Source organism: Danio aesculapii, chromosome 24 (genome assembly GCF_903798145.1).
Source record: "Danio aesculapii chromosome 24, fDanAes4.1, whole genome shotgun sequence".
Lineage (NCBI taxonomy): Eukaryota > Metazoa > Chordata > Actinopteri > Cypriniformes > Danionidae > Danio > Danio aesculapii.
In genome coordinates this window covers 10,428,861-10,448,384 of record NC_079458.1, presented here as the reverse complement: position 1 = coordinate 10,448,384, position 19,524 = coordinate 10,428,861, and the positions used below count along the sequence as shown (strand labels likewise).

The following is a 19,524-nucleotide window of genomic DNA, read 5'->3' as shown; positions in this document are numbered from 1 at the left end:
AGACAGATGATGGCTGGATGGATGAATTAGATAGATAGATAGATAGATAGATAGATAGATAGATAGATAGATAGATAGATAGATAGATAGATAGATAGATAGATAGATAGATAGAGCAATTGATGGATTACAGAATGGTGGATGGATGGACTGACAGATGAATAGACAGATAGATCTCTCAATTCTTTTTTTCCGCTGCTTGAGCCTGCAGGAAAGAGAAATGGTGTTACTTCAGATCTCTACATTGCTGTTTTAATCTTTTCAAACTTCCTACAGCCAGTCCACAAGCAGACCCATCCTGCATTACCACTAAACCACTGATCAGATCAACACACACCTTCAGCTTGTCCAGCAAACCTCCTTTCCCGAATCCTCCAAAAGCACGCAACATTTTGGGAGTGGGAGGTTTGGGTCCAAACAAAGCCAATCCCTTCTTCTTCTCTCCTTCATCCTTTGTAGGAGCAGCTTTGCCTTTGGCCTTCATCAGTTTCCTGAGGAGCATCAATCAGCCATTATTGTAGACTCTGCACAATAAAATAAGTTCTGGAATGGTTCTAGTGGACCTCACCGTCCTTTCTTAGCCAGAACTTTCTGAGACTCTGGGTAATGGACCAGGATGTCATTCAGATCTTTCTTATCCAGCACAAAGAGGTTGGCGAATCCATGAGCAGCAACGTTTGCTGTTCTTCTGTTTCCACCATCTTTTGCCGACTGTAAAAGACTGAAAAAAAGGCAGTTCTGTTGTAGAGCCTTGTTTGTAGGCAATTTTATTATTGACATTATTGTTAAATAGAAAATAAAAAAGATAGATAGAAATAAAAAGATAGATTGATAGAATGATAAAATAATAGATGGATAGAAAGGTGGATGATGGTGGATTTATTTAGAAAAAACATAGACAGATGATGGATAGATAGATAGATAGATAGATAGATAGATAGATAGATAGATAGATGGATGGATGGATGGATGGATGGATGGATGGATGGATGGATGGATTTATTAAGAAAAAGGATAGATAGATGGATGGTTTTATTGATAGGTGGATGGATGGATAGATGGATTTATTTAGATAGATAGATAGATAGATAGATAGATAGATAGATAGATAGATAGATAGATAGATAGATAGATAGATAGATAGATAGATAGATAGATAGATAGATAGATAGATAGATAGATAGATAGATAGATAGATAGATAGATAAAATGGATGGATGGACAAAACGATGGATGATGGCTGGATTTATTAAGAAAAAGACAGACGGATGGATGGATTTATTGATAGGCTGATGGATAGATGGATGAATGGGTTTATTAAGAAAATAGGCAGTTGTATCATTCACATGACTGTTCAGAGATGTGAGATATTCTCTGTCCAGTACCTGATCTCCCCGAACACACAGCCTGCTTTCAGAGTCACAAACACAATCTTGTTATCTGGTCCACCGATGACCTGCACTTCTCCAGCCTTTATGATGTACATTTCTCTCCCAATGTCCCCCTGTATGAAGCCATGGAACAGTTGCTCAAGGTAATTGTTTGAATCATTGTGTAATCAGACACACATGATTAATTCTGATGTTCTAACCTTCTTGCACACAAAGTCCCCAGGCAGGTACACAATGGATTTCAGGCGCAGTAACATGTCCACAAGCATTTGGTTGTCACAACCCTAGAAAGAAGAAGAAACATCAGGGTTTATCGTTTCAAACTTCACATCATATTTTTGACCTTGTTTCCTCAGGCTTCTCAAGCCATGTCTTGAATTCAGAGTTTAAAAAAATTATCCTTTAGAATGCAGAGTTTACATCTAAGAATTTCGATATCCAATTTAGACTTTTTTTTTTTCTCTGAAAATTCAGAGCTCACATATCACAGATATTTTTTCCTCTGGAATTCAGAGTTTTCATGTTGGAGCTGTTATTTTTTTTCTTTTGTAATTCTGGGTTTACATATCGGAATTTAGATTTTTTTTTTCATCCCTCAGGATTCCGAGTGTCTTTTCTTCAGAATCCTGATCTCACAATTTAGTTTTTTCCTTTGGAATTCTGATTTTACATCTCAGGATTTTGACTTTACCTTAGAATCCTGATCTCACAATTTAGACCTTTTTTTGCTTTTCTAATTAGATTTTTTTCATCTCAGAATTGTGACTTTCCCTCAGAATCCTGATCTCAAAGTTTGGACTTTTCTCCTTTGGAATTCAGTATTTACATTTTGGAATTTTGATTTTACCCTTTGGAATTCCAAACTTACATTTTGTTCCTCTTTTACATTTGGAATTCTGAGTTTATATTTTGAATTATTTACAGAGATCTTTTACAGAGATCTTAGAATAGTTTTCCTTTAGAATGCTGAGTTTTTGTCTCAGAATTTAGACCACCCCTGGAAGTTTTTATCTCAGAATTTTGACTTTTTTCCCTTTGGAATTCTGGGTTCACATCTTGAAATGTAGACTTTATCCCTTTACATACTAAAATTGAGTTGCCATTTTGTATTTAAGCTGTCAGAATTTTGAGGGGAAAACATTAGAGTTTTCATATAAAATGCCACAACTGTCTGGTTTATTATTCTTAAATTCTGCATCAGAAATAAGCTTTTACATTAGAGATCTTCAACATTATCTGAATATATTTATATGAATTAAATAAGGAACTAAGCTGAAGGAAAGTAATGAGTTTGACTGTTTGAATGTGACTGTCATACCTTGAAAAGGTCAATCTTCTGGAAAGTAGCGAGGTTGATGTCCACAGCGATGGCTGTTCTCATCACCAGTGGCATCTTGTCTAATAACTCGGATTCATCTGTGGGACGTTTAAGATTTTTGCAGATAATCCAGATATTGAATTGCTATCTACATGCTACATTCATCTGTATAAACTCCGATGATTACAAAACTAGTTCGAGTCACTCGAGTCTTTCTACTTTACACTAATCTCCTACCCAGCATGCCTTGGGAGTCCCAGGTGTAGTTATACCAGGTGCGAACTCTATTCTGGACCAGTTTGGGAATGGTGTAGGTGTTCATATAAGCCACGCAAGAATCCATAGATGCTCTGAAGTACGTCTGACCTGCCGTAGCGGCTCCAATGACATCTCGCATCTGAATGCACACAGATTCAGAGCATGGTAAGAAACTTTCAGTGATGTGAAGATATGTGCCATATTTTCTGTTTACCTGTCCAATCAGGCTGGAGAAGACAAAGACTCCTGTGAAGAAGTTGACAAGCTGGAAGACGATCTCAAAGAGCGTATGGGGCTCCGGCAGACCTCCGATAGTGATCAGGGTACGAGTGGCGAAGTAATAACAGCGCAGATATCTTAGAGAAGTAATATTATTAAAATAGCACAATGTTTATTTATATAAATGTAATAATATTTTATTTTGAATTCAGTATTTTTCATTTTAATTGTGAATTATAAAACAATAATGGAACATACATTTTAGTTGATTATATAACGTGTGCCAATTTAATTGTGTATTACATTATATTTCATTCATAAATAGCTTTATTGAAAATGATAACAATGAAAAAATATTTTTATCATTTGGGAGATAAATAATTTGCCAATAATTTTTACCACTTTTAAATGAGAACAATAGAAGCAATTAAAGTAAAAAAGATATCTAATGCAGTGTGCAATTTAGATACATATAAAAAAAGCACATACATATTTAATAACCTATACGTGATACTGTGTGTATGGTTAGTGTTTGCGTTTACATGCATCATACATGCAGCGGGTGAAATAAGTATTGAACACATCATCATTTTTCTCAGAAAACATATTTCTAAAGGTGCTGTTGACTTGAAATTTTCCCCGAATGTTGGTAACATCCAAATAAATCTATATATGCAAAGAAAACAAATCTAATTAGTTTACAAATTAAGTTATGCATAATAAAATTGAATGACACAGGGAAAGAGTTTAGAACACATGAAGAAAGGGAGGTGTAGAAAGGCAGTGAAAGCCCAGACAGCAGCTGAAATCTCTCAGTAGTTAGTCAGCAACCCTCTGCCCTTTCTCATTGTAAATAAATATTAGCTGCTTCAATCCAACATCCACATTAGCAAGATGATGAAGATGAAACCAGGGTGGACAATTCAGCAAGACAATGATCCAAAACACAGCCAAGGAAACTCTCAAATGCTTTCAGAGAAAGAAAATCAAGCTGTAGAATGGCCCAGCCAATCACCTGACTTGAATCTAATAGAAAATACAAAATAAAGCTCAGATTTGATTGACGAGACCCACAGAACCATCAAGATTTTTACACTCGGTTGAACTCTGTAAAAAAACTCACACCTGAGCATGCATGTGACTTCATTTTCCAAATGAGAGGCGTCTTTAAGCTGCCATCATTAAAAAGCCTTGTATATAAAGTATTAAAGACATTTCAGTAGTTCAGTACTTTCTCTTTGTGTCATTTCATAGTTATTACATAAGTCATTTATTGTTATGTTTGTATTGTTTGGGTTTTTACTAAAATCTGATTCATTTCCATGTCAACAACTCCTTTAGGAATATTGTTTATTATTCCCAGAAAAAACATGACGTGTTCAATACTTACTTTCGTGCTGTATGTATATGTATACACACACACACACACACACACACACACACATATATATATATAGATAGATAGATAGATAGATAGATAGATAGATAGATAGATAGATAGATAGATAGATAGATAGATAGATAGATAGATAGATAGATAGATAGATAGATAGATATTATTTCTAAAATGAGTATTAAAAAAGTGAATCCATACGCATTTCCCATTCCATCATATGTCCACCTACTGCTGCCCAGACCCTCATATTCTGATGCCACATAATAAAGGCAGGAGTTGATATGAAGACAGTAGAGCAGATATCCAGTAGTGCGGCCAACTCTGGCAAATAAGAAGATCAAAATTAATATTAAAGATATGGATTTGATCACCCCAAATCCCTGCCATTTGCCTAGTACACTCTTAGTCACAAATAATATGTCAAAATTCCAGGCTGGTTGGGTAAATATGTGATACTACATGTCAAATTAGACTTAATAATAATGTCCACCTGGTAGCTGAGATATATAAATCACACATATGCAGACATACCTCCAGATATACGCCTTAGCCATGATGCTTTCCAGACGGTCACTGAACTCAAAAAATGATTCATACTAAAAAGAAGAGGAAACGTGTTATACAATTGCACGGTGCATCAAAAAACAGCAACGCAGTTGATAGAAACTATTAGTTGTACAAAGGTTTAGTACTATTAGCTAAAGTTAAAGTGTATTCAAATAAAGCCAAAAACAAAATTTAAAAAATAGAAAACTGAAATAAATTTTAGTACTGAAATTATTGTAACTATATCAATTATGCATATTTAATATATAACTCAACACTTAATTACAGTTGATCTCAGAATACAGTTGATCCCAAATCATGTTTAACAGAGCAAAGACATTTTCACAGTATGTTTGATAATATTTTTTCCTGTGGAGAAACAGTTAAAAAAAAATAAATAAATAAAAATAATATATACATATATATATATATATATATATATATATATATATATATATATATATATATATATATATATATATATACATATATATATATACATATATATATATATACATATATATATATATACATATATATATATATATATACATATATATATATATATACATATATATATATATACATATATATATATACATATATATATATATACATATATATATATATACATATATATATATATATACATATATATATATATATACATATATATATATATACATATATATATATATACATATATATATATATACATATATATATATACATATATATATATATACATATATATATATATACATATATATATATATACATATACATATATATATATATATACATATATATATATATATACATATATATATATATACATATATATATATATATATATATATATATATATATATATATATATGTATATATATATATATATATATATATATATATATATATATATATATATATACATACATACATGCATACACAAAAACATATATTACAATAATAGTTTTGGCTGCAGAACTAACCCGCACAAATCGGTTTAGCCTAAAGAATGATGTAAACCCAAACTGGAAACACAGCAAGTCAAACGGTATGATGCTTATCAGGTCTGTCTGTTGAGAGAAAACATGATCAACATTAATCAAAGATTAAATCACTAAAAATATTTGCACGTTATGCAAGGCTTAGTTACACAGTACATGAAAATCAAGGACACAAGGGAGAATAAATGTACTAAAAATAATATATTCACTTAGTAAAATATAATCATAAATACATAATGTCAAATAAAATAAAAATACAATTTAATATACACATTAAATTGTATTCAATACATGTATAGAAAATTATGTTTATTTTTATAAACTATACATATATTAATTCATTAACAATACAAATTTATTCAATACAATTTTCCCACACCTGGAATCTGGCAGATTGTCTGTAGTTCTGTTTTGTCTGTGTTCTGTCTTTCTGAGGAAATAAATGTGCAGGGTTTCTTTTTAGTAAAAGCTCAACAAAAAAATGTACTAGTCTCTATTCTGAAAATGTACCTCTATATACATTTTTGGAGAGCGCCAAATACGTCTCATGAGCTACATTTTTCCAGTTTTTGTTTACGCAAATCCACCAGAGGCCGCTGTGTACGCTTTTTCAGATTTGCGAGTGCCATTCGCAACTTCTGTTCTCACATAAATGCACCAGAGGCCACTGTCGACTGACTGACTGACCGATCGACTGACCCTCTCTCCTCCTTTCCTAAACCCAACCGATAGTGTTTTCAAAAGCACAGATTGACCCACCCACTGACTTCCCTAAACCCAACCTACAGTTTTAAAAAACAATCTAGAAAAAAGAAACGCCCTCACCTGATTTTTACCACGTTTTCAGATTTTACCACATTCTCACCTTGTTATTTACTTGTTTTTTTATTTTTTGGCTTATGTTTTTATCTTATCTGCTTTCTGGAACCGTTCTTCGCCGGAATCGAACCCCATCGTCATGGTTGACTCCTCTCTGCGTCTCAAGACTGCTGACGTACATGGCGAGCTAACTAGATAAACTGGTAACATCAGAAAAGCTGTCCATACGGAGGTAAGCCGTCAGCTGGTAAGCGTAAATAGGAACGGCGTCATACCTTCCAGTAGCATTCGTTTTAAAGATGATATGCAGTCATACGCACTTCTGGGTACATAATTCGCCATCTCCAGAAATGTATATAGGGGTATATTTCAGAATTAACCTACAGCATGTTGAAAAAAACACTCACTATAATGTCTCCTGCTTTCACAAACTGAAGCCGTGGCTGAAACATAGTGATGTCGATGATGTTCACCAGGTCTGCCAGGAAATCGAAAAAGATCCAGAAGGGAATGGCGGCAGGAGTGTGGTAGGGAAAACACAAGCGTGCCGTGGCCAACCAAACGTTATAGTTAAACGCAACTGTGACGACGCTCAGCCATTTAATATACCGCCGATCTGTTAAAAGAACAAACATGTTTACACCAGAGAGTGTGAGTAAATAATTTCATTGATATTTTTTCTGTGCTCATTATATCCTACCTGTAAAAGGGTCGATAGTTGCACCCAAATACGAGTCCATTTTGTCTTCGAATGGTTTGAGAAGGGTGTCTATACATGTGCATTTGATCTTAGGAAACATGGCCTCGGCTGCCTCTTTATCGGCTGCCTCTTTCTCTGCTTTTAGCTTTTCCTCTTTCTCCTTCTTTTCTTTCTCCTCTTTTTCCTTCTTCGCTGCGGCTCTCTTGGCATCGTCCTCTTTTTTCTTTTGCTCTGCCTCTTCTCGTTTTATTCGTTCCTCTTCTTGTTTTCTGATCCAGTCTTCCTTTCGGTAAACTGGCGCTGTATATCAAGGGAATCGAAGTCCGATTTATTTTTATAATGCTTAAGAAACTACTAGAATATAAAGAAGATTGATTTATAAGTCGAATTTTCAGAATCAGAGATGCAAACTTTAATAAACGCTTCTGAAAATCAACCATGGTATTAAACGTTATTTGTTTATGTTTTATAATTGGTGATTTCATTTGTATAAGCACAGTTTTGATTTTGATTCATAAGCGTGCGATTCATTTCTGATTTTGAGCCCAAAAGAAGCGTATGTAATGATGCTGCATTCACACTACGAGTGACTAGCATCGGCAAACCGTCAAGTGACCTTGCATTTCGACGGAGAGCGAGTGACTTCTGGTGACCTCCATCTACACGAGCGACAGCGACCGTCGGCAACAATGTTGAGAATCCTTTAACTTTATACAAATGAAGAGCAACTCTGTGCTTTAGACGTAGTCTAGATGGGAACGCCCACTAACTGTTTCAATCGCCACCCAAAGTTGCTGCTGGTGTGAATGAGGCAGAAGTTGTTTGTGGGCGTTCTCACCTTGAAGTTTCTTAGGAAAAGTTTATGGTGATATTCACAGACAGCCAATGAGTTTATGTGCCACTGAAAGTAAACAATGTTCACTAAATATGAATGGAATCCGTACATAAAATGCTTAATTATAAAGTTGATCAAGAAAAAAGTGTTTTCCGTCATTGCGGCTGTTTATCTTCTGTAAATGTGAATCTCATTAGGTCTACAGCATGGATAATACAACCGGCTGCTGCAGGAGCTGAGAGAGAATCACATGAGCTCTACTGGTGCTCCTATTGGCTGTCGCGCAAGAAAGTTGCTCTTAATTTGTATAAAGTTGAAGGATTCGCAACTTTGTCACATCGCTCAACATGCCCACCTTGTCATCAAAGGTGAGTAGGGTCTGTCTGCAGATTGCAAGACGGGTGTAATGTGAAGGTGCATAACTTGTATGCTAAAGGCGCAACCTGAAGCTATGGAGACCCACGTTTCAAAACTGTTGTCTGCAAGATGATGCTGTAACCATCATAGTCAATAATGTCTACACCTACCCCAAACCTAAACCCAACCATCATAGTCAATAATGTCTAAACCTACCCCAAACCTAAACCCAACCATCATAGTCAATAATGTCTAAACCTAACCCAAACCTTAACCCAACCATCAGTGATTAATGTCTACACCTACCCCAAACCTTAACCTAACCATCAGTCAATAATGTCTAAACCTAACCCAAACCTTAACCCAACCATCACCCTAATCCCAAATAAGTTCGTAACGTACAGCCGCGAGTTGCAGAGAGTCGCAGCCATACGCTTGCAAATGGTCGCTTTCGCTTACGTAGACAGAAGTCGCTCACTCTCCGTTAAAAACGGTTGAAATGAACGATCACTCATAGTGTGAATGCAGCTTGAAATAAGACAGGGTCCAGAATAGAGCACTGAGGTACTCCAATACTCTAAAAGCAGAAATAGATGAAGAAAAAAAGCAATCGAACACTCACTGACAGGTGGTGTGCGCTCTGGGGACGAGGCATACGGGTCGACAACTTTCTCTTTAAAAAGCTCTGTCCTCTCCCGCATTTTCTTGATGATGTCCCGCAGGTGGTCGTCAGTGTATCTGTAGTAGACGATTGGTGGAGTTGGAGGTGAAGGGGCTCCATCTTCACTACATTGAAGTGATGGGAAATATAAGGTTAATGATTATGTAATCAATAGCAGTCATTTTATTAGACTTTGTAGTATTAGTAATGGTGGCTATGGTAGTAGTGAACATATAGGTTACATTTGGATACACTTTTATTTTGATGGTCCGTTTGTTGAATTTAAGTTACATTGCATCTACATGTCAACTAATTCTCATTAGATTATAAGTAGACTGTTAGGTTGGGGTTGAGGTTAGTGTAAGTTGACATGTACTTGCAAAGTTTCTTATAATCAGTTAAATCTCCGTTGAAGGAGCCGTATCAACAGATATTAAGCAGACAGTCTACTAATACTCAAATGGACCATCAAAATAAAGTGTTACCTTACATTTTCCTGATTTACAGTTTCCTGTTCTAAACCTGAAGAGAAAACACAAGGGTTTTTTGTTTTTAATGAAAAAGTTTTCTGCAGTTTCCAGTGTATTTATATAGCATGATTTGTATTATTTCCAGAAAATTAAAGATGTCAGTGATTATAATAGGGTGAGTCCTGGTAAATTGGGACACTTTTTGCCATTGAGATGACCAAGGTATGTTTATTTCATTTATAATATTGGGATTGTCATGTCAATCAAGAAAAGTCTCAAAATAGTTTTAGAATGTTATTGAGTATGCCAAAGCTAATGTATTTGGCCTAGATCTGCCTTGCCAAACATGCTAGCAGCATGCAAACTCATTTTAACTGTGTAAAAACATGCTAATTAATGCCAGTTAAAACGCACTACCAACATGTTAATTCATAGTAGAAACATTATAAATCACTTAGCCATGTTAGTAATTAACCATGTTAGAATTTGAAAAGCATGCTGGTGACATCTAAAATGCTAAATTTACTAGCAACATGCTAATTCATGTTAACCATGTAAAAATACTAATTAATGCTACCACAGTGTTAAAATATGTTTATTTATAGTAGAAACATTGTAAGTCGCTTAGCCATGCTAGTAATTAACCATATTAGAATTTGAACAACATCCAGAATGCTAAATTTGGTAACAACATGCTAATTCATGTTAGCCATGTAAAAACATGGTAATTAATGCTAGCACAGTGTTAAAACACACAACCAGCATGTTAATTCATAGTAGAAACATGGTAAGTCACTTAGCCATGCTAGTAACAAACCATGTTAGAATTTAAAGAACATCCAGAATGTTAAATTTACTAGCAACATGCTAATTCATCTTAACCGTGTAAAAAAACATGGTAATTAATGTTAGCACAGTGTTAAAACACATTACCAACATGTTAATTCATAGTAGAGACATTGTAAGTCATCCATGTTAGTAACTAACCATGTTAGAATTTGAAGAACATGATGGTAACATCCAAAATGCTAAATTTACTAGCAACATGCTAATTCATGTCAACATATAAAAAACATGCTCATTAATGCTAGCGCAGTGTTAACACACTACCAACATTTTAATTGATAATAGATATATTGTAAGCAGATTAGCCATGTTAATAACAAACCATGTTAGAATTTGAACATCCAGAATGCTACATTTGCTAGCAACATGCCACATGTTAAAACAAGCTTGAAACATGCAGATAATGTGAGAAAACATACACTACTGATAGCATGCTAGCAACTTTGTGGCTTAATTTTAATTATTAATAGGTTAATTAATTTGCTGTGATATTAAAAGCTGTGAGGTTATATAACACTACCTACAGTATGCCCTGGTTTAAGCAGAGAATGTGTTAATCTTGAAGAGGGAAGCCAGATCGTGCATACAACAACAAATCTTGTCTGCGCTCCAGAGCTCACAGCCTAAGACTTGATCTCATTTCAGAGCTGAACTAAGACTACACTTTGTATTATGCTTAAGACTAGCTAGCATAAACCTGTACCTCAGATATTCAATTATTTTTAATTAAAGCATCTCCTTTGCATTTGTATCAAATAATGACTTTAAATCATTGAATTCATTCTCTTTCCCAGTAGGGACTCGTATTGCCCACCGTAATACTGTAAACCTCAGTTCTGATTGTTCCTGGAAAGCTGATCCTGCCTTGTTTATTGCAGTCAGCTAAAATGAGCACACATGTAGAGCTAAATTTAGTCTTACAGTAGTTTTATCATTCCATCATCAGAAATGTTACTGTAAAATGATAACTGCTTCGTTATGGTTTGCTGAAGTCAATACAGGCTCTGATAAATACTGAAAACAGAAAAAAAAACAGAAACTCCTGTTTACACGTGAGCACGTTCTCATGATCTTCTTAAGACACAAGTACTGCAGATCTCCTAATCTCCTTTCAGCTGCTTTTAGGGTCACGCTAAACATCACAGGGTCGAAGATGGACATAAACAAAGAAAAACCAGCTACATAAAGGCCAACGACGTCATAAAAGCATAAAATATCTATCTGTCTCTGTCTGTCTATCTATATCTACAGTATATTATCTATCCATCCACAGTATCTGTCTATCTTTCCATATGCACACATCTATTCATGTATTTATAGTTTCTAAAAATACATCAAATATATTCAAACATAACACAGCTATGCTATAAATGTAATACATGTTGAATCAGTAGGCTGCATGTTTCCTTGTATTTTTACACTGCTCTCTGGAATACTTGATTCTGGTCAGTCAGTCACATTTCAAGGTATTTTATTCTCAGTCAACAACCACCGAAGGTAATAACATAGGCTCATATGGGTACTTCGAACCAGCTTGACCGTTGGTGAGTATATTTTTACATATTTATATGCTTTATTAATGTCTTTCGCGCCACTGTTCGTTCGGCGCCATCTTGTGACTGAATAAGTTATTGCGATGAATTCAGCTTTTTTTCTATTTGCAATCTTTTTGAATGAATGAAAGAGTTAGTAAAATATTACAGCTCAATGTAATCGTGTCTAAATCGTCTACAAGTCAATCTATTGTGGCTAATTGTTTATTTTATGGCAAGTAATTGTGTGATAAGCAGAATAATGTGCATGACGGTTGTTTGGCCTTACTTAATTTAGTTAATTTGTAATAAAGTGCACATGAACCAGAAGTTTCTGAGACTTTTATTTCAGTATGTTGACATAAGCTGTGTCCAAAATCGCATACTTCCATACTATATAGCAGTGTTTCCCAACCCTGTTCCTGAAGGCACACCAACAGTCCACATTTTCAACCTCTCCCTAATCAAACACACCTGAATCATCTTATCATAACATCAGAAGAGACTCCAACACCTGAAGTTAATGGGTCAGAAAAGGGAGACATCCAAAATATGTACTGTTGGTGTGCCTCCAGGAACAGGGTTGGGAAACACTGCTATATAGTACACTAAAATCAGTATGCGAGCCGGGTACTATGTCCGAATTTATAGAATTTGAAAAACAGTATGCGAGAAGTACCCGGATGACCTACTGCTTCCGATGCACGCTATGCTATTCCATGATGCACCACGAGAGACTTCATGAATGGGAGTGAAACGATGCAACCAACACGGGTAGGTCACGTGATCATGACAAAGTGGCAGATGTAGTACCTCAGAGTTCCATTCATACTGTTCACATTCATACTGTATAGATTCTATAGAACTATAGTATATATACTATAGAACGATCTTTTCGAACTGCCGAGTAGTATATTTAAATTCAAATGCAGTACCTACTGAGTAGTAAGCGGTTTCGGATACAGCCATACTCCCTACTGAAACGGAATATTGATTAGGGGGCATCCGTTATATCAGTAATCTTAAACTCAATTCCTGGAAGGCCACAGCTCTGCAGATTTTAGCTTCAACCACCTCCAGCTCACACCTGCTTATTAGTTCCTAGTAGTCTTGAACACATTAATTAGTTGGATCAGCTGTGTTTGATTAGGGTTGGAGCAAAACTGTGCAGAGGTGTGGCCCTCCAGGAATCCAGTTTGAGACCCAAGCCTTATAGCAAATGAACGGTAAGAGAGGCTTGCTTAAGAATATTGTTGCTGTAGCGTTAAACTGACGTCAATGCTCAGACTTTGGTTGAAGATTACCTAAACAAACATTTTTGCCCCAGTGGATTAACTTGCACAGATCAATTGTTCGCCTAAAAAATAACAATGTCCGCAAGCAAAATAAACATTGTAAATTGAATTTCACACGGACTTCTTAAACATTACTTTAGTATTAATTGCTGCTACTCTCTACCTCTACTACTACTAATAAATAAGAAGTAATACTATTTGTGCCGATAGCAGTGGGAACAAAGTGAGGCCGGTGCTTGAGTGATAATGAGAAGCACCTGTTTCACGCACCGCACTCCAGCCTGCGAAGGAGCTCTGGAAGATAAAAGGAGGAGGCAGCAGTGGAAGACGAGAGACGACCAGGCCTGGACACTTTATTTTACTTTTACTTTCAGCTTGGCGGCAGACTCTGTGAGAAGCTGCCATCTGTTTGTTTTATTTTTTCAATATTAAAATCATTTAAAAGTTCATAGGTTCTCCACCTCCTTCCCGATGGCCACGTGGCAAGTAACTTCATTACACTATTATTAAATATAGAGGGTATTTACAGGTTAAACTCTTACCCAGCAGCTTCTGCTCCGGGATTGGCTGGATCTGCTGGTTTTGGTTCTGGTTTAGGAGGATCTGGAGCTGGTGCAGATGCTGGGGCAGGAGCTGGTGCAGATGCTGGAGCTGGTGCAGATGCTGGAGCAGGAGCTGGTGCAGATGCTGGGGCAGGAGTTGGTGCAGATGCTGGAGCTGTAGCTGATGCAGATGCTGGGGCAGGAGCTGGTGCAGATGCTGGAGCAGGAGCTGGTTCTTTAAAATAGGTCAGAATTGCATGTTTTTGAGATACTTTATGTTCCTAAATTCTAAACTCTTATAATTAAAGACACATAGTGATCACTACCCTCGCACTAGTGACATAGCCAGCAGCTGCAACTCTCACATGGTCGCCCACTGAAGCTAAGCAGGGCTGCCGGAAGTGGTGTTAGTGAGGCCAGCAGGGGGCACTCACTCTGCAGTCTGTGTGGGTCCTAACGCCCCAGTATAGCGAAGGAGACTCTAAACTGCTTTCGGATGAGATGTTAAACCGAGGTCTTGACTCTCTGTGGTTGTGAAAAATCCCAAATTTGCCCACTGACCTCTGTCCATCATGACCTCCTAACCATCCCCATATCATAATTGGCTTCATCACTCTGTCTCCTCTCCACCAATCAGCTGGTGTGTGGTTGTGCGGTCTAGGGCAATATGGCTGCCATTGCATCATCCAGGTGGATGCTACACAATGGTGGTGGATGAGGAGATTACCCCCAATGTGTAAAGTGCTTTGAGTGTCTAGAAAAGCGCTATGTAAATGTAAGCAATTATTATTATTATTATTATTATTATTATTATTATTATTATTATCAGAAAAATAATATATGTGATTATTAGCAACTACTGTTCATGGTTTTTGCTGATCCACTGGAGATGTTAAGGCTCATTCATAACATCAGGTTAAACCTTATCTCAGCTATTCATGACATGCTCGTTAATATTAATAAAGTGCATCAGCTAAATTAAAATGTTACAATAAATGACAGTTTCCACTAATGGAGCGTCTTAAAGACTCACCAGTGGGCTTTTGCTCTTCTTTTTTCTCTTCTTTCTTTTCTTCATCTTTTTTTGGCTCTGGCTTTTCCTCCTGTGAAAACAGTGTTTACTCCTGCTGCCTTGACAAAGAGCATATCTTTTATTTGTGGGCATTTCTGCAGATCTTCAGTAGCCTGGTGTAGGTCAACAGTAACTGTAGGTCAATGTCTATAAGCTTCTTTTCCCCCCAAGACTTCAGATTATGATTTATTTCACTTCAGATTTATTTCACACACTGTATTGAGTTTTCTTGAATGAGAAATAATTAGTAAAAGTATAAAACCTTCTTAAATTAATGTCATGTCAAAAGCACACATGTACACTGTAAACATGCAGGGATTTGATTTCCAATCAATTTGACACAAATCAATTCAGTTAACTTACTATATTTTACAAATTAAAGTGGATTGAACATAAAAAATATAAGTCGTCCCCAAAAAAGGTAAGAATTGGGTTGTTTCAACTCATAAGTTGTTTGATCAGTCTTTTTAAGTGAATAATATTTAATTATTATAGAAAATTATTTAGATGATGTTTAGCATGTTAGCTGTATAAATGTAATTTATCTTACCATCACTAACTGATATACTAAATACAGTGTTCAGCATGTATAAGTACACCCCTCTCTAATCTCTCATTTAAACTCATCCTTTCTAAAGGAAGCTTTACAATATTACATTTGCCCATACACATTACAGTCAGTAACGAAGCCAAATCTGGAGCTTATCTAACTTTTTTGTTTTTTAAGTTTACAATAACAGTCCAAAACTTTGCTGCCCAAAATTATGTTACATATTTTTAAACAATTTTAAAAAGACGAATAATCAAGAGAAACAAAAAGTGTATACAATGTTGTTGAAATATTGTAGTTTGTAATTTGTTTTTCAAATATTTTGCATGAATTTAATTGTATTATCTTTTAATTTCTAAAGATGTTCGGTGACAAATATTATTTTAATAAATATATCTGTTTAATAAATCTGTGTTGTTTAAATGCACCAAAACACATTGCCAATATTCACTGAGAAATGGATAAAAATATTCATTTTCAAAATGGGGTTTACTCAATTATGCTGAGCACTGTAAATATGAAATGTATGGCATTCGAGTTATTGGTGTTAGTCATGTATTAATGCTTCAAATACTGTTCATTTGACTCTCAGGCTAGTTCATCAATTTGATCCCAACAAAATTAAGTAAAAATAAACAGAGAAATCACAAATTTTATAGCATTAAGTAAAAAAACAGCAATTTTTCAACCATAAAGTCTTTGTTTTTAGTAAGTTAATATCAGCTATTTAAATCTAAATGGCTAATTCAGATTTAGATTAGATTTTTCTATCCACATTTTAAAAAATGTACTGTAGAAACAATTCAGAAAATGCTAGTACAGTTCACAAATATTCTTGCTCATAGTGTTTATTTGGCTTTGGGTCCACATTTAGAAAGACCTAAATAACTTAGCTTATTAAAACTAAGTGGTCGTTTTTTTGAGTGTTTAATAATTAATTATCATAGAAATTGATTTAGATGACATTTAGCATGTTCGCTATATGAATGTGATTCACCTCATCATCTCTAACTGATATATTAAAAAATATTAACTATATGGCATTGGAGTTATTGGTGTCAGTCATGTTTTAATGCTTCAAAAACTGTTCATTTGACTTTTAGAGTGGTTCATCAATTTGATCTCAACAAAATAGTGTAAAAATAACCAGAAAATCACAAATTTTATAGCATTAAGTAGCATTAAGTAAAAAAAACTCGCTTTTGAGACATAAAACAATTGTTATTAGTAGGTAAATATTAGCTATTTAAATCCAAATGGCTGATTTAGATTAGATTTTTCTACACACATTTTTTAAAAATGTACTGTAGAAACAATTTCCACTCAGAAAATGCTAGAAGGCTTCAAAAAAAAAAAAAAAAAAAAATAGTAGCACGCTGAATTAGATATATTTTGAAACGTACTCCAATAATCTTTGCTTTTCTTTAAGTAATCAAACCTAAAACTTGTGGTGATGCTGTATATGTTTATTATATTATTTATTTCACAGTACTTAATCAGTTTGATCCCAACAAATGTATAAAATAAAATGGACGGTTCTTATTTAACAGTGATATTACACACAGTCTTACAAATAATAAAGGGTGCGAATTACAGGGGCTTTGGGGAGGGTGACTGTCCCCTCTAATTAATGCTTGATTCCCCTTGAAGGATGTGAAAACAACATGTGTAGGGGGTCAGTCCTCTAAATATTAAGAAATAGTTTGCTTTGATGTTCATCTTAAATACTAATATTACTTATTAAATAATAGATAACATGAAGATACACATGATCACCCCTATAATGGAATATACCATTGTGAAAGCATAATCGCACCAATAAATCTAAGCTGATAGGCATGGTAAGTGTTCACTTTTCTTCTTTGTTTCTACATATAGCCTAAAGGTAAAGTAAAATTAGATGCATAGTTTGTACCTACAGGATATATGGTGCATTGATAAATTAATGTCATTTAATTTGATTCACTGAAGAATGTATTACACCAAATAACATTACTGAAAAAGGTGACCCCCCTGATCACCAATGTATAATTCGGACCCTGGTTACTAACATTAGCCATTTAAATCCACATTGCTTATTCATATTGTATAATTTTACATACTGAAAAAATGTACGTAGTGGGTTTCAAAAATAATTACACAACAATGTGATGCAACACTGAATTAAACATTTTAAAATATATATTAAATCTTTTATTTCAGTGCAGTAAATTAAGCTGAGAAATATTGAGGAATGAAATGTACATCTACTGTGTTAAATCCAGCTGGTCGTACCTTTACCGGAGGTGTTGTTGTTGTTGAAGCTGGTGGTCCGGGGCTCTGTGCGACTGCAACTGCAGCTCTGGGCCAAAAAATCGTTTTTAAGGTGCTGAACATGACGATCCCATTCAGATTAATCCTTTGACTCTCCTTATCCTGCTGCTGCCGATGTGTGAACTCCAACCTGCTTCAATTAATTCTCAAAGCACCATTAATTCCCTTGCAGGAACAGCCCAATTCCCTTGTTGACCGCAGTTTATTGACCAATCACAAGCCTTCTCGCACAGACAACCAATCATGGTTCTTCTCTAAATTTGCATGGTTGAAGGTGTGTGATGTGATGTTTCCTTATAATAATATTACTTATATTTATTTTAGTGTTTACTATTTGATTGGCTCACAATCAAGGTGTACTTTAATAGTGATCATTTGTAGGCTATTCTGGAGCTATTTTTGCTCTCTTTGTACAAGTATATATTTGGCTCTGGGTCCACATTTAGAAAAAGCACTCAGCTAATTAAAACTCTTGATGTTCCTGCCAGACTAAAGAGATTAAGGGAGATCTCACGACAGACTGACTTGACTACCAATCCTCAGCTAACAGATAATGCTAACTCAACATGATAATATTTATACAAAATTAAAAATGCAGTTCAGAGAGGCAGAGTAATATCATAACTAAAGAACATTTATCCTGATTAAGAGCTCAAATAAAAATGATTTGAGAAATTAGCTCAAGTATAAGGTATAAACCAGAGTCAAATTTGAGACTTTTAAAGACCTTTTTAAGACCATTATGAAAAAAATGTCAGAGTTGTTGTATAGGGCTAAATGCTAATGACTTTATCTAATGGCATGGTTGGGTCAGTGACAAAGATTCAAGGAGTTTAGATGCAAAAACCTCTAAATGCCATCTGTAATTTTTTTTTAAATGCTTTAAATTTTTTCTTTTCATGCTCTTTAAAGTGAAATAACTCATAACATGTACCATAACATAACCAAAGGAGGCTGAGAAAAATGTTAATTTTTGACTGAAATTTCAGAGGTTCACAACTCTTCTTTTTAATTTGCCTCATCGAAACAATTTTAATTCAGTTGTGTCTTAACCACATATTTTAAATGTCAAAACAAGCAAAATCTAGTTATATATTATAATGCTTACAACATTTATAATATTTACAAAACTATAAATGAACTAAATGAATGCGAATTAAAGTTATTGTTAGAAAGATAATTACACCATGTTGATAAATATAGTTAAATATTTAACTTTAATTAAAAGTTTTATTTAGATTGAATTATTGGTGATTGGTCGGCATGATTGGGTAACTTTACATAGAGAAAAATGAAGACTGGTTAAAATAATTTAAGACTACAACTAAAAATATCTGTAAATTTAGGACCTTTTAAGGCCTAAAATTTTGTTTTTGAAATTTAAGACTTTTTAA

The 19,524-nt window shown here is 34.7% G+C and overlaps 1 protein-coding gene across 1 annotated transcript; it reads right to left on the bottom strand.

Moving 5' to 3' along the window:
• Nucleotides 1–6: 6 nt before the first annotated feature.
• On the bottom strand, nt 7–18,193 carry cngb3.1 (cyclic nucleotide gated channel subunit beta 3, tandem duplicate 1). The gene is given in 18 exon segments (XM_056450361.1): nt 7–205; nt 338–491; nt 569–721; nt 1,386–1,504; nt 1,592–1,675; nt 2,710–2,807; nt 2,947–3,106; nt 3,182–3,323; nt 4,781–4,903; nt 5,114–5,178; nt 6,121–6,207; nt 6,518–6,568; nt 7,365–7,573; nt 7,658–7,957; nt 9,472–9,635; nt 14,196–14,430; nt 15,196–15,316; nt 18,092–18,193. Coding segments are annotated over 18 exon segments (2,394 nt in total). The 3' UTR covers nt 7–178.
• Between the last annotated feature and the right edge of the window lie 1,331 nt (nt 18,194–19,524).